The 14620-nt window shown below is 46.2% G+C and overlaps 1 protein-coding gene across 1 annotated transcript in view; it reads right to left on the bottom strand.

The window, feature by feature from the left end:
- Positions 1 to 6056: 6056 nt before the first annotated feature.
- Positions 6057 to 14620, bottom strand: part of Cnpy1 (canopy FGF signaling regulator 1) — a 33981-nt gene continuing 25417 nt past the window's right edge. Inside the window, exons 2-4 of the mRNA XM_075955315.1 lie at positions 12388 to 12591; positions 10589 to 10685; positions 6057 to 6857 (exon numbers count right to left, since the gene is read on the bottom strand). Of these exons, the coding sequence (XP_075811430.1) occupies positions 6820 to 6857; positions 10589 to 10685; positions 12388 to 12591 (339 nt within the window). The 3' untranslated portion in view covers positions 6057 to 6819. The remainder of the gene's footprint in view (positions 6858 to 10588; positions 10686 to 12387; positions 12592 to 14620) is intronic.

Here is a 14620-nt window from a genome sequence, read left to right as displayed (position 1 = left end):
GTCCACCAACTTGAGAGGCTGAGCCCCTTCACCCCTGGCTTCTGCAGGGTGGGTTACACTCACAATTTTAGGGAGAAACCTTTCTCTAGATGTGACCGAGTGACGCTTGGATTTGCAGTCCAGCCTATGAGAGGCGCCAGAGCTGTGTGCCGAGCATTCGAGGTGTAAATCAATGAGAAAGTAATGGGAAGGGACCCAGCCCCCAGCTCATCACTCATCACGCAGATAAGGCTTTGTCTGAGACACACTGTTCCCTTGGGATCTTTATTGACTGTCCAGGAAAGCCCCTGCTCAAGGGCACAGGCTGCTCAAAGGGGGCTGAAGGTCGGTGAGGGAATCCAGATGGCCCATACAGCAAAGGGGCTGACCTCACTCTCTACTGTGCTGTGGGCAGGGCTGTGACAGATCCCCAGGTATCCTGACTTCCTGTCCTGACTGTAGGAGGAAATGACCTTGTCTGGGCATCAATCAACAGGAACTATAGGAAAAGAATGGGAGTGGAGATCTGCCTGCCGCGAGAGACTCACTCACCGGGAGAAAGAAGAGCAACACTGAGAAACAGCGTGAACCTGTATTCTGTCATTTAGTCCCATGTCCCCTACTCCCGCCCCTCACCTCTGCTTGAGAGCCTGGGTGTCTGCACCCAGCATGGTGCTGTTCGTCTCAAGAAAGATGTTTCCATCCCACTGGCAGGTACCCACAAGAAGCTCGAGCCTCCTAGTTGGCTACGAGAGAAGCACCACTGGCCTGTGATCAGGCATGGCTTCAGCCCTAGCCCGGGTCAGGTATGGCTTTCTAGGCTAGGGCTCCATCACCCACCGGGGGAATGATGGAACTAACTGGCCATCTTTTGCCCACCATTAGTGAGTGTCATTTTAAAATGCTTATATTCACACAGGATATTCTTAGTTCATCAGGGCTTTGATTTCATTTAAGGCAGTTGAAGCATCTGCTTTTACTCTAATGATCTGATACCCTATCTAGGACCTGCATTTGTATCAGCGTTCCCTATTTTTCGTTAAATAGGACCAGACAGTCTCTCTCTTAGAGTTGTGCTTTCTTCCATAACCCAGGGGTTGGTAAATGCTTCACCAGTGTCTTCTGGTGAAGATGCCACCAGAAAGATGGCTCCCACCAGACTGGTGATTGAAATCTGTTACCGCAGTGTCACTTTGGGGTCACAGTCTCCCATTTTCAGCTGATTTCAGACCACCCACTCAGTCACTGGCGTTGCTGGTCAGGCTTCAGCTTTGTGCTGCGTTAGGACGAGACAGCAGACTGGACAGAATGTTCTAGATCTGTGTCCTGTGAGCCTGGAACATTACAGGATTCTACCTTGCACAGCACTTTGGTTTTCAGCAAGCTAGTATCTGAAAACATTTTGCAGCTCTCTTGCTGTTGTAAGATGGGATCACTTCTGTTGTAATTTCAACACTTTTCTCTTTCAGAAATGATTTTGAAGACATGAAGCATAGGAATGCTGTGCTTTCTGTAAGGAGTTAAAAACATTCCAGAAAAAGCTCCACCTGCATTTCCCATGTCCAAATTTTATTTACTATCCTGCGTTTTTTAAACTTTGTATCTTAGTTTTTCTACTTATTTATCTATCTATCCACCCACCGAAACATGCATCCATCTACCTACCCACCTACTGATCCATCCAGCACCTACCTACTAACTAACCTCCACCCATCCATCCATCCGTCCGTCCATCTGTCCGTCTGTTCGTCCGCCCGTCCATCTATCCATCATCCATTTACCTACCCACGGACTCATCCATCCTCAGGCCTATCCATCTGTCCATTCACTGATCCATAGATCCGTTAATCCATCTGTCCATCGATCCATCTGTCCATCCATCCACCATTCATCCATCCATCTATCAAGTATCTACCCACAATCCATCCTTCTACTCACTTCTGGACTTTCTCAGTGAATCAGGAGCAGAGTGAACCTGACTGACATTTCCAAATCTGTTTCCATACACTTCCCTTGTGAGGCAAACCTCCTGCTGGTGATGAAGAAGCAATAGGAAGATCAACCAATATTACACAACCACCATCACTATTATCTTTACCACAGGGCAGGCAATGACAAAGCTTGACCACAGCCCCCTGGCAGTGGGACAATGCCATTCCCTGCAGCTCTTTTTAGGTGATTCTTGGGCAGATCGGTTTTATTTATTGCATTTGATTTTTTTCTATTTACCCTTTTCCTTGTTCTAAAAGCAAATAAACTTATAAAGAGAACTACATTGTAGGCAGGAAGTCATAATAAGAACACGCTGGGTTCTCATAAGTATATTGTTATTGCAATGATTTAATGTACTTCTTTACTGTGTCCAGGTACCAAATGAGGCTACATGCTGACTGCCCTTTAGCATTTCCTTTTTTACATATTTATTTTATGTATATGAGTGACCTGTCTTCACACACATGATGAGCCACCATGTCGTTGCTGGGAATTGAACTCAGGACCTCTGGAAGAGCAGCCAGTGCCCTTAACCACTGAGCCATCTCTCCAGCCCCTTAGCCACTGAGTCATCTCTCCAGCCCCTTAACCACTGAGCCATCTCTCCAGCCCCTTAACCACTGAGCCATCTCTCCAGCCCCTTAACCACTGAGCCATCTCTCCAGCCCCTTAACCACTGAGCCATCTCTCCAGCCCCTAATCACTGAGCCATCTCTCCAGCCCCAGCCTTTAACATTTCCAAGTCTCCAATTAGCACAAGTTTGCGTCAAACTTAAAGCAGACCACACAAGCATCAAAGATTGGCTTTCCTCAATATCCCACCTCCTCTGATACACAGTTTAAACTTTGTTTGTTGCATCGAACTATGCAAGTAAGAATAAACACAATGCCAGCTGAGAAACACAGCTGAGCTCCCTCTCTGACTATATCTTAGGACTTGTCTAAGTGTTGATGTTTCCTGTTGAGACTGTGGCTCAGTTCGACTCTTTGCTCTCTTGTGAAACAGGTTCAGGAGTCTTGGCTTGTTTTTATTAAATAGCAACCTGCAGAGCCAAGATACGAACCTTGTCTTGGCCAGTTCGGTTTGCGGGTTTTGAGGATCCAGGCTTAAGCGATGCTTAATTCACACTCTCCGGACCGGATCTCCTCTTTTTGCCTTTTACCGTTCACCCTCTCTTCCTAGGAATTTTAATATTATGATTTATTTTTTGAGCTCAATCTATCTTGATTTTTGTCAACTCTAAGAAACTTTCATCATGCAGTTTGGGTGGATTTTTTGTTGTTGTTGTTGTTTTTGTTTTTGCTTGTTTTTAGTGGTGGCAGTGGCCCTCACTGACCTTGCATCTTATTTTGCATTTGGCATCATTTTAAAGGCAGGGGAGTGGACAGCCAACACAGTTTCTCTCCCCTACTATTATTCCCCAGCAAAGCAAGCACCTCAGAAGAAGCAGGCAGAGAGACCCATGGCTCTGGGTAATTCTCAACCAAATTGAGGTTTAATCAGAAACTCAGTAAGCTACAGGCATTCACATGAGCTCAACAAGCTTGATATAAAAAAGAATTATGAAAAAACAAGAGTCACCAGATCCCAAAACCAAAGATCCTGTTTGGTGAGAAATCCAAATTTGGAAAATTTGAGAAGTGAAGAGTCTGACTGCATAAAGGCCCCCCAGGAAACCGAGCCTGAGGTGGGGTGTCTCCTCAGAGTCGCTTCTCAGCCTTGAGCCCATGAGGCGAATTTTAAGAAACAGCATTCTAGTGTATATTTACCAAGAAAGCCCAAGTAAGAAAATGCTAAAAAAGACTTCCTATCTCAAAGGCCAAGTTAATCTTTCAGGTTACAGAAATAAGATACAGGGACAAAGACCATCTCCCCTCCTTTGTGGCATCTCCCACTATAGCTCAGGCTATGCTTTAAATAACATTTTCTTCCCTGCTTGTATCTTCTCTTCCTTGTCTGTCTGGAGCCCAGAATCTCAGGGTTACAGTGTGGAGCACAGAATCTCAGGGTTACAGTGTGGACACAGAATCTCAGGGTTACAGTGTGGAGCACAGAATCTCAGGGTTACAGTGTGGACATAGAATCTCAGGGTTACAGTGTGCAGCACAGAATCTCGGGGTTACAGTGTGGAGCACAGAATCTCAGGGTTACAGTGTGGACACAGAATCTCGGGGTTACAGTGTGCAGAACAGAATCTCAGGGTTACAGTGTGGACATAGAATCTCAGGGTTACAGTGTGGACATAGAATCTCGGGGTTACAGTGTGCAGAACAGAATCTCAGGGTTACAGTGTGGACACAGAATCTCGGGGTTACAGTGTGGACATAGAATCTCAGGGTTACAGTGTGGACACAGAATCTCAGGGTTACAGTGTGTAGCACAGAATCTCAGGGTTACAGTGTGGAGCACAGAATCTCAGGGTTACAGTGTGGACACAGAATCTCAGGGTTACAGTGTAGACACAGAATCTCAGGGTTACAGTGTGCAGCACAGAATCTCGGGGTTACAGTGTGGAGCACAGAATCTCAGGGTTACAGTGTGGAGCACAGAATCTCAGGGTTACAGTGTGCAGCACAAATCTCGGGGTTACAGTGTGGAGCACAGAATCTCAGGGTTACAGTGTGGAGCACAGAATCTCAGGGTTACAGTGTGGACACAGAATCTCGGGGTTACAGTGTGCAGAACAGAATCTCAGGGTTACAGTGTGGACACGGAATCTCAGGGTTACAGTGTGGAGCACAGAATCTCGGGGTTACAGTGTGGACACAGAATCTCAGGGTTACAGTGTGGACACAGAATCTCGGGGTTACAGTGTGGAGCACAGAATCTCAGGGTTACAGTGTGGACACAGAATCTCAGGGTTACAGTGTGGACACAGAATCTCGGGGTTACAGTGTGGACATAGAATCTCAGGGTTTCAGTGTGGACACAGAATCTCAGGGTTACAGTGTGCAGCACAGAATCTCGGGGTTACAGTGTGGACACAGAATCTCAGGGTTACAGTGTGGACACAGAATCTCAGGGTTACAGTGTGGACACAGAATCTCGGGGTTACAGTGTGGACATAGAATCTCAGGGTTTCAGTGTGGACACAGAATCTCAGGGTTACAGTGTGCAGCACAGAATCTCGGGGTTACAGTGTGGAGCACAGAATCTCAGGGTTTCAGTGTGGACACAGAATCTCAGGGTTACAGTGTGGACACAGAATCTCGGGGTTACAGTGTGGACATAGAATCTCAGGGTTTCAGTGTGGACACAGAATCTCAGGGTTACAGTGTGCAGCACAGAATCTCGGGGTTACAGTGTGGAGCACAGAATCTCAGGGTTACAGTGTGGACACAGAATCTCAGGGTTACAGTGTGGAGCACAGAATCTCAGGGTTATAGTATGCAACAAAGAATCTCACAGTTGCAGAGGGCCTATAACACCGCTAGCCACAGACACATTGCAAAAGCACACTTTCTCAGGTTCCAAGATAAACAAGTGACATTAAGACTGAATAATACTAGGCAGAATGAAAAAAATAGAAATCTCTTTCCTTCAGTTTGGTAAATTTTTGCAAAGGTAAGGATTAGTCTGGCCGAGGAACCCAGAGAATGACCTGAATTGTATAATTTCTGGATGGTTTTATAAACAACCATTTTAGATCTTCCAGTACAAAATTTGCCTGTTACCCACGCGAGTCTCACTGACGATGAAAATTTCATTAATTAAACAGGTGTAACCTGTATGCTCACATGCTGAATAATTAAAGTTCAATTCCACTGAATGCAAATTTAGCAGAGACAATGAGAACACGCAGCAGTAACTGTTACTACATTTCGTTATACTGTGGTAAAGGTGAATTTCCTTCCCCATCCAAAAATAAATACACAAATAAAAGTCCCATAGGAGAGTGAGAAATCAGGAAGTAGGAAAATCTCCACACTATGATTGGTGAGGGAAAAACAAACCAAGAGAGAGTCAAGCAAGACAAAAAACAAACAAACAAAAACCTCAGCGCTGTATCCTTTGAAACCCACTACGAGTAGCCTTGGGAATCATCTGAACGTACAGTGTAGCCAGGAAAGACGGCGTGAGCACCAGCCATTCCCACTCCTTTAGCTGTGCACCTAAATCTTTTAATTTACTTTTAATGAATTAACCAATTTTTTTTGAGACAGGTTCTCTGTGTAGCCCTGGATGTCTTGGAACTCACTTTGTAGACCAGGCTGGCCTCAAAGTCACTGAGATCTGCCTGCCTCTGCCTCCCAGGTGCTGAGATTTAAAGGCATGTATCACCACCGCCCAGCTCTTTCTACTGAATCTTGGGGATAAAGTTCTAAAATTTAAGAGTGTCCAGATCTGTAAGATCCATTTCCGATTGAAAGGAGTGAATTTACAAGTACCATACAGAACCTTCCAGAATAACCAACCCATGGCATTAGTTGCAAGTGGATGCCTTGAATTTGTAGTTGAACAAATATTTGAGAAATCATACCAAGTTCTTTATAGACAAGCAAACTGTATAAGGACGTGTCAGACACATTTGCTATGAAACACTCATACCCACTCTTAAATCCCTACTGACTCTAAGAAATGGCTTCACTTTTTTCCCCCACAGCTAAATGTAATGCTCTATTGCCGACCCAGCTTCCGTCCAGATATGCAGAGGGGTGTTTAGTTTTATAAACTCCTTTCCACCTAAGAGATGACTTGGGGTTTGTCATGATGCCAAATCAGAGATTTTCAAACCAATATCACGCATGAGACAAGTACAGCGGACATGAGATGAAACCCCTTATCACGGCAGTCACACGACGTTAGGCGCACAGTGACCTTCAGGGCGGTGACTCCACTCCTCACTCCTAGGGTTCAGGATCATTGGTTGGCGTGCCACACAGATCTGGAAAAAGCATAAGAGAGTCACTAATGAGTAAATCCCAGGTCACTGAGTAGTTTTTTTTCCTCTACAGAAGGCCCACACCGGTGGCAGTACATTTTAAAGTTTTCCTTGTTAAAAAATAATAAATGTAAGTACACGGAAAAGTGGAAAGGAGCACATATCTAACCCCCCACTGGATCCTGAGCCCAGCTTCCAGAAAGATTCACAGGCCAACCCAATTGCTCTCATCTCATCTTCTGGTCTTCAGGATCAAGCATAGCTTGCGGTCCCCGACAGGTGCGGGAGTATTGTAGGGAGATTCAAGCAGGGTGTTTCACAGTGAGAATGAGTGAGATGCTGGCAGAGACCTTGGGAGGCACTAATTATTTTGACTCACACTGCTTTAGCTATGTGACTTATTTGCAATATGCTAGCCTTTGAGAGTAATGATTTTTTATGTGAGGTTAGAATCTAAGTTTTCCCTCTCGGGTTGAGAAGTCATATAAAATTAAGGATATTCATCCACTTAAATGTTGGCTATTTCTAGATCCTTGCTCTATTACACCGTGGCTAAGATGTTTCTAAGTGTCGTGGTTGGATATCAGCACAGAGTGATTAATACAGAACACACTTAGATTTCCATTTAGACCCTTCCGTCTCCAGGATAGCAGAGAAGCCATGCACTACCTCGTATGGACACAGTTGTAGTTTGAGTCACGTTCTATATCATATCACGGTTTCAGTCAAGATATCAAAATGACCCTCAGGAGATGCAGGTGTTTTAGGCCACAAGAAGATGTCATTGGAAAACACAGGGAAGTTACTTCTTTTTCTTTTTCCTTTTGTCTATGAAAAAAAGAGACACGAGGACTAACCCTGGCTCCTCCACCTTACACCAAGAGCAGAGTGTGCTTGGTGACCTTTCTTCTACCCAGTGCGTGACAACTCAGCGGCACCCACAGATCCGAGCAGCACCCTCCTTCACTGAGCTCTTCCCCCACCCAGTAGGTAACACCAGCGCTTATGAGGCTCTCAAGGCTGTGGTACTTCATAATTCAAACCCGGCCACCCTGTGACATAGACAGGCCTTCTCATCATTCCCCATGTGTGCCTGCACGTGAGGGCGAATGACTGAGCCTTGACACACTGAAGAGTTGAACTGTGTCCTCATCTGCTCTGCTCCAGAGAAAGGCAGGCAATCTAGACAAAGCAGGAAAGAGTAAAACTCATATGGACAGTGTGTATGTTAGGTATGGAAAGTAAGCTTCCAGCAAATCTTGAGCCCTAGAAACTTCTATTTTCTAAATAATTATTTATCGTCCTGTGAGCAATAGATGAGTGTTTCTTAGTTCTCGGGATGGCGTCTTCCATGTGGTGTACTCCCCACCCGATATACACACTTACATACAGAACACAGCCCTGAGATCCGGTTCACACTGCTGAGATAAGGCCACGGCAAAGCAGTTGCCTAACACAGGACACACTGGTAGAAAGCTGCAGATGACACTTTAAGGCACCAGGAGTGAGTTTTCTGTGACGTGAATGTCACCTTTCATGCCACGGGACTCTGAAGCCACCCCGTGTGTTAAATCACAGCGCTCCTTTGTTACGTTTGCGTTCACTGGGATTTATTTGCTAATGTGTTTTACTTGAGACAGAGTCCACATAGCCCAGGTTAGCCCTGCGGTGTGGTGAGGTGTGTGAGTGTGAGTGTGTGTGTGTGTGTGTGTGTGTGTAACATACTCCCTATTTGTATGTTGGAGGTCAGGCAATTGTACACTAGGTAATAACTACTCCATGAGTATACACTCCATACAAGATGCTATCTTGAGAACGGGGGGAAACACTCGCCTATTGCTTTTAGGGATACAAATAATTATTTAGAGAAGAGATGCCTCTAGAACAAGAGATTGGGCTGGGCGCTTGGCCTCTGTATCATTGGATGTTGTTTTAACTTCTTCCGGCAATAATTTATGTCAGTCTGAAAGAACGGTCTACCTTGCTTTCACGGTGTTAGCCTGCTTCAGTAGGGCCAAAAATGCTCCGTCTCTGAAGTTGCCCCAGTTTTTGGCTTTGGTATAAGCTGCTGTATCCATCACAAGCTTCGTGAAGAAGCCCAGCCGGAAAGAGCTCCTACCCACCATGCTGCCCAAGCACCGCAGCGGCCTTCGGCTCTGCACACCCAGCTGCTGGCAGGAAGGAGTGGTTACATCAGCAGCCCTACGTGTCCCTCTTAGGTTTATCCTCCGCGCTTATATTTTCATTTCTATTTCCAATTACGCCTATACAGAAAATGAAGAGGGGGTGCTAACATTGCTGAAACTGAGTCAGATCACTGGACCTGGGAGCAGTCTTCCCTCCCTAGAATCTTAATTCAGGGCAGTGACTCCCAGAGACAGTGGCTGACACCCCTCAGGTCTTCCTGGAATGCCTCTGTGTTCATGTAGTCATCTCTGGTGTCTATCATAGGCGACATGGGCTGTTTTAGGTATTTCTAGGGAAAACTAGCAAGCGGATTTCCAACCCTGCTCATCGTATGTGCACTAGTAGAGAATGTGCACTTAACACGACTGAAATGACTGAAAACCTTTCTTCGGGAAGTATGGCTTTGAACTTGTGTGAATGCCACAATTCCATCATTATATACCAATATGAAACATCTCAGGCTATCAAACAATCCTCTCGATGTGACTTTACTGCATTTTTCTACAAGCTCCCACAAAAATGGACTTTTAGATAGAAAGCAACCTTATTGTCTGCTCAAAGTGAGAAAACAAATTGTCTCGTTAGTGTAAGGTATGTGGCCCTCTTATCTAGAAACTTTTAATGACATCAACATATAGCTATAAGCACACAGTAATATTCCTTTAAGGACTTGAGCACCACATCTGTGAATATCTGCCGAATTCGACCTGCAGCTTTGCATGGTTTACAGGACACTCCAGTGGGTCAAACCATTGTCTTCATATAAACTCACTCCTTTTCTGCCTAGGACAGCTGAGAAGCCCTGTTCAACAGGCTCACACTGTTCTCATCTCTGTCTAAGCATGTCAGAAGGAGGGCAGAGGTGTGTTCGAGCAGACCGAGGAGGGGCTGGCCATCACAGGCTTCACCTTGGTATACAGTAGATAACATTCTGCTCATTTTTTTTCTTAGCTGCTAAGTAGGCATACAAGTCTCTAAAATATGAAGCAAGTATTATTTAAACATGTCGAGACAGGAAAAAAGCGTTTTAGGTATAGATACTTAGGTGAAAGAACCTGAAAAAAAATATTCATTATAACCCTCAAACCAAACAAGCAAAACCTTTCATGCTTTTTCTTTCAAAATAAAAACCTCACCTTCTGTTGTTAGAACAAATACTTAAGCTATTAAAAGCACATCCCTTCCTGGGCCAGGAAAGAAAAATCTAACATCTAGGACTTTAAAATTAAAGCCATGGGCTTTGGGGTCACCCAGCTCTGAAAAATAGTGGGTTTCTTAACAACTAAAGTTGAGTCTGAATTCTTAAAAAACAAAACAAAACAAAGCAAAAGAAAACAAAACAAACAAACAAAAAACCAAAGAAGGAAAGTCAGCAGGGGAGACTCCAGCCTGGGTTTTAGCAGCTCTACTTTCTGGCACAGGGGTCCTGTTCCCAGAAGCTGAGTGGGAGCTGAGCCCGGCTGGCAGGGAGGCAGTCTGGCTAGGCTGCAGCTGAGCAGAGAGCAGGAGAGTGAGGCTGGGAGCACGTGTTACATCAGACACAGTACCTGATTTTTCACTGCACAGCATGTCAGCTAGATGGTGTGCCTCCTGGGCGATAAGTGCGAAAATCTCATCCTCATACTTTTCAATGATGGCTTCGCACTGCGGAAACACAATAGCAACACGTGTGAGCGGCGGCACATGGGCAGGGCCCCTGATTAGCACAGACTTAGCGACATTTTAGCAGTGGAACACAGGAAAGCATGTAACCAAGGAAGTTCATTTTCCTCGGCCCCTTTGGTTTGATACATCATTGCACAGGAGTAACCTTCCTCTAGGAATGCTAATTGTATCAGACTTAACTAAATGATTACTCTGTTGGAAAACCTCACAGGAGGAGGAAGAGGAGAAGAAAAAAGGAAGAAGGAAAGAAAATGGCTGGCTATGTTTGTTTCTATTCCTGAAGTCTGGAGAGCAGGAGACAGGAAGGAACTGAAAGCTTTCCTCTCCTATTTCCTTCAACATTTTAAAGACCACATTTCCTGGAAATGGATGGATCAGCTTCCTTACAATTTAACAGAATAACTCACTTTGTGGTTTGGAAATTTGAGATAAGTGAGGCTCCTCAGCCATCATAACAATTGCACCTCCCATCACTGGGGAAGCTTCTCTGCAGAGCCTTAGGACTGTTCAAATCCTGCATTTGCTGTCCAAAGCAAATAAAAAATAAAAATAAAACAAGTTCACACTTCAGGCAGGAGGAAGCACAAATTTGCCGTGGGGTCTGAAAGTGTTCAATTCTGCCTGGAGTGTGTCTCTCCCATCAAGAACTATCAGGCGGCCTTTTTTGGAACTGTGGGTTACTGATGGCCATCCACTGGAGACTTGCAAACCATCTCTGAGTTCATTAAGCAAGATACGAAGAATTTTAAATGGCATTCAAAAATATTTAAATTTCACTATAATGTGTTTATTTAAAACCTGTGAAAGACAAACACACTCCCATCGCCATCCAGGTTCCATGGGGCTTTTAGCCTTGAATTATTGCCCTCACTTTTTAATTAAAATGAAATCTCCAAATGTCAGCTACAGCCCCATGTTGGCATTGCAGTATGCCTGACATTTTGGCCACTGTGTGAACTTAATGCATTTTTTAAAAAAACAGTCCTGCCCATCACTGTGTGACTCAACAGCATTAAGTAAGGGGAAATGCATTGCAACTTATTTTGCCAGGCACACCCTACTAAGCCAGAGGCCAACGTTATTGTAAAATCAACTTTATGCTGAAGGAAATGTGGGATTGTGCTCTTAACCCTAAGGCTTGATGTAGCCTAGCCCGAGCAACAAAACTGGAATTAACTGGAGGAAAACATTCTCCTTGAGAAGCCTGTGGGGGATAGAGGAGAGGATCTTGGGGGCTACCACTCCAACACTGAGCTATAAATACTTGAAAAGGACTCTTGGCCTCCATTCGGATTTCAGGGTTTCCGCCTAGAAAACACAACCTCTGCCCTTCCTTAGGTGAAAGTCTGAGACACAGTCCCTTCAAAACAAGACAGGGTGAGGTCACCCCCACACCAGCAGAATGTCCTGATAAAACATGTGCAAATGGTACCAGACAGGGGACACAGGGCACCGTCCATAAAACCCCTTTCAGTCTCCCCACTGATCACGGAAGGCTGCCACGATCCCTGAGATGCCTCCCAAGCCAGATCCCTAAGCTTTCAGTTAAGACTTAAGCAGTGGGCCAGCATAGGACACTGGGGCATGTCAATGTACCTGAATGTCCACTGCTCATCAACAGCTCAAGAGTAGCCACAGGAAGAAAAAGGAGACCCCAACAGACTCTTAGGAGGGTGCTTACCGCGAATTTCAAAGGTTTGAAGGCATCAGAATAAAAGAAGAACTTTTTATATTCTTTGTATATTTTGTCTCCCTTTCTCGGAGCGTATCTCCTGAAATACTTCTGCTTGGTCACTGGGTCGTCCTCCAGCTGGTAATCGTTCATTCGCATACACACTTTATCCAAAAGGTCCACTAGGAACGCCTCGGACTGGGCCAGGGGAACCTATAAGAACAGAACCAGCCAGGACACTTGCCTACGCACTCGCGAGTCCAGCGAATGCGTGGAAGGTCGGCTTCCCAATGGAAAGCAGCTGCACCGTTCTTTATGTAGCTTAAAGAGAGCTTAAATTCTAGCGAGAAAAATAATATGCTTGTCAGTGGACAGTAATAAACTGAACAGTCTAGAAACTGTACGTATAGATGTCATTTTAAAAAGTTGAGTGGAGGCTGAAGCACAGAAAATGGGAGGAGATGGGGGCGTCGATAGCGCATCAGTTCTTTGGGGAAGCCAAACTTCTGCCCATCCCACGTCGCGCTGCCCCCCTCGCCTTCCGGGAATCTTGCGGCCGCTGTGCCGGGTCTATGCCGAGGTGCTCGTAGGTAGCGGGACCCCGGGCGCTTCTCATAGGCCCGGGCTTGTTCTGGGAACAGCTGGCGCGCGTCCCGGGCGCCCCTCTCCCTCCCGGACCTGCCGGGGCGCGCCGGGCTCCGTGCCACCACCTCCGCCCCGGGCGCGGGTCAAAGAGCACCCCGCGCCCTTGGAAACCGAGACAAAACCTCGTGCGGCGTCTAGACGGGTCAAGGTGCAGGAGGCCTGGTCCCCGCGGCTCCTTCCGGAAGGGGCGTGGAGCCGCCAAGGGCGCCCGGCCGGGCCCGCGGCTTTGCGCGCTTTCTCCCTCTCCACCCTCTGCTGATCAAAGAAGGAAGTTTGCATGACAACCGCGCTGAAAGGGGCTGCATGACAAATGAACTCGGTTTCTGCAGTGTTGATATATCCAGCCCCCTTTGTCCCTTTTCACACGCAGTGTGAACCCTTCCGGTGCCAACGACTGCGCGACATTCACAGGCGCGCTCAGGGCGCACAAAGGGTCCCGGTGCTTCCCCGCCATCTGGCCGCAAAGCCGATCTGCAATTAACATGAAAGCGCGGACGGCCTGGCCCGTGAGGAACACCCCCAGGTCGCCGCTGCCCCCAGCGCCCACCAGAAACCGACCCTGAGAGTGCGCTTACGCAGAGCGCAGAAACGGCGCGCCAGGACCGCGCCCGGTCTTCGCCCCGCGCCTGCTGCGGCCCAGGTGAACCTCAGGCCGTCAGGAACTCTCAAAGCCCTGACTTGGCAAAAGCAATTAATTAAATACGTCTGCGAACTAAAATGAGAACACTCCGCAGGCGGTGTCAAGTTCTTCAAATTCACCAAAATATATACAAATATATTGAGAAAACGAAAATTCTACAAGGGCACTTTCAATCACAACTGGTATTTTATTTAAGTTTTTCAAACTTCGTCAGTTGCAAAAGAGAAATTCTCAGGTTTACTGACTCAACTGAAAATCGAGTAGCTCATGGACAGTTCGGTAAACTTGGCGTGGGAGTGGGGCACAGGGAAAGGCAAGAGATCGGCAAAATGGAATCTTACGTTAATCACTCAAGGCGGGCCTTTAACACAAAGTCTGGCCGGCGTTTTCAATGGTGCCAGTGTGTTGAGCGTCTTTCCTTAACGGACACATATAGATGGCAGTTTCTAGTTGTCCACAAAGAAAGATTTTAAGTCACAGCGAAGGGTGGGATCGTTTATAAAAATAAAACAAAACAAAAACCCTAATAGCAATCGGGGAAATTCACTCTGCTTCCCTACCCCATCAGAAAAGAAACAGGACTCTATGCATAGGGGTGGGGCAGGGCTTTGGGGGAGGGCCCAGGATGGGGAAGAGGACCCTGGGAAACCCAGTCCTGTTACCAGGCCAAGATGGTCCTCACACACTGTTTCTAGTCGCTTCCCTAGAAACTGTTTTGCTTTTCTTCCCATTTCAAATTGACCTAATACTCTGAGCTGTGTGCAGAAGATTGCTGGGCCTTGAAAGTCTGGGGCAAAGTCATGGAAGCCTCCTACACATTACTTTTGAGAACTTCGACAAAATTTTTCTGGGTTGCACTTTTTGTAAAAAGTCCTTCACAGTGTCCATAACTGTGAGTTGTTTTTAAAGTACAACCTTAAACCTTTGGATGCCCTGCTTTAACACGAATAGGTTGGT

The sequence above is a fragment of the Microtus pennsylvanicus genome, chromosome 21 (assembly GCF_037038515.1).
Source record: "Microtus pennsylvanicus isolate mMicPen1 chromosome 21, mMicPen1.hap1, whole genome shotgun sequence".
NCBI lineage: Eukaryota > Metazoa > Chordata > Mammalia > Rodentia > Cricetidae > Microtus > Microtus pennsylvanicus.
Note: the sequence above shows the minus strand (reverse complement) of the source record. Positions and strands in the feature narration are given on the sequence as shown.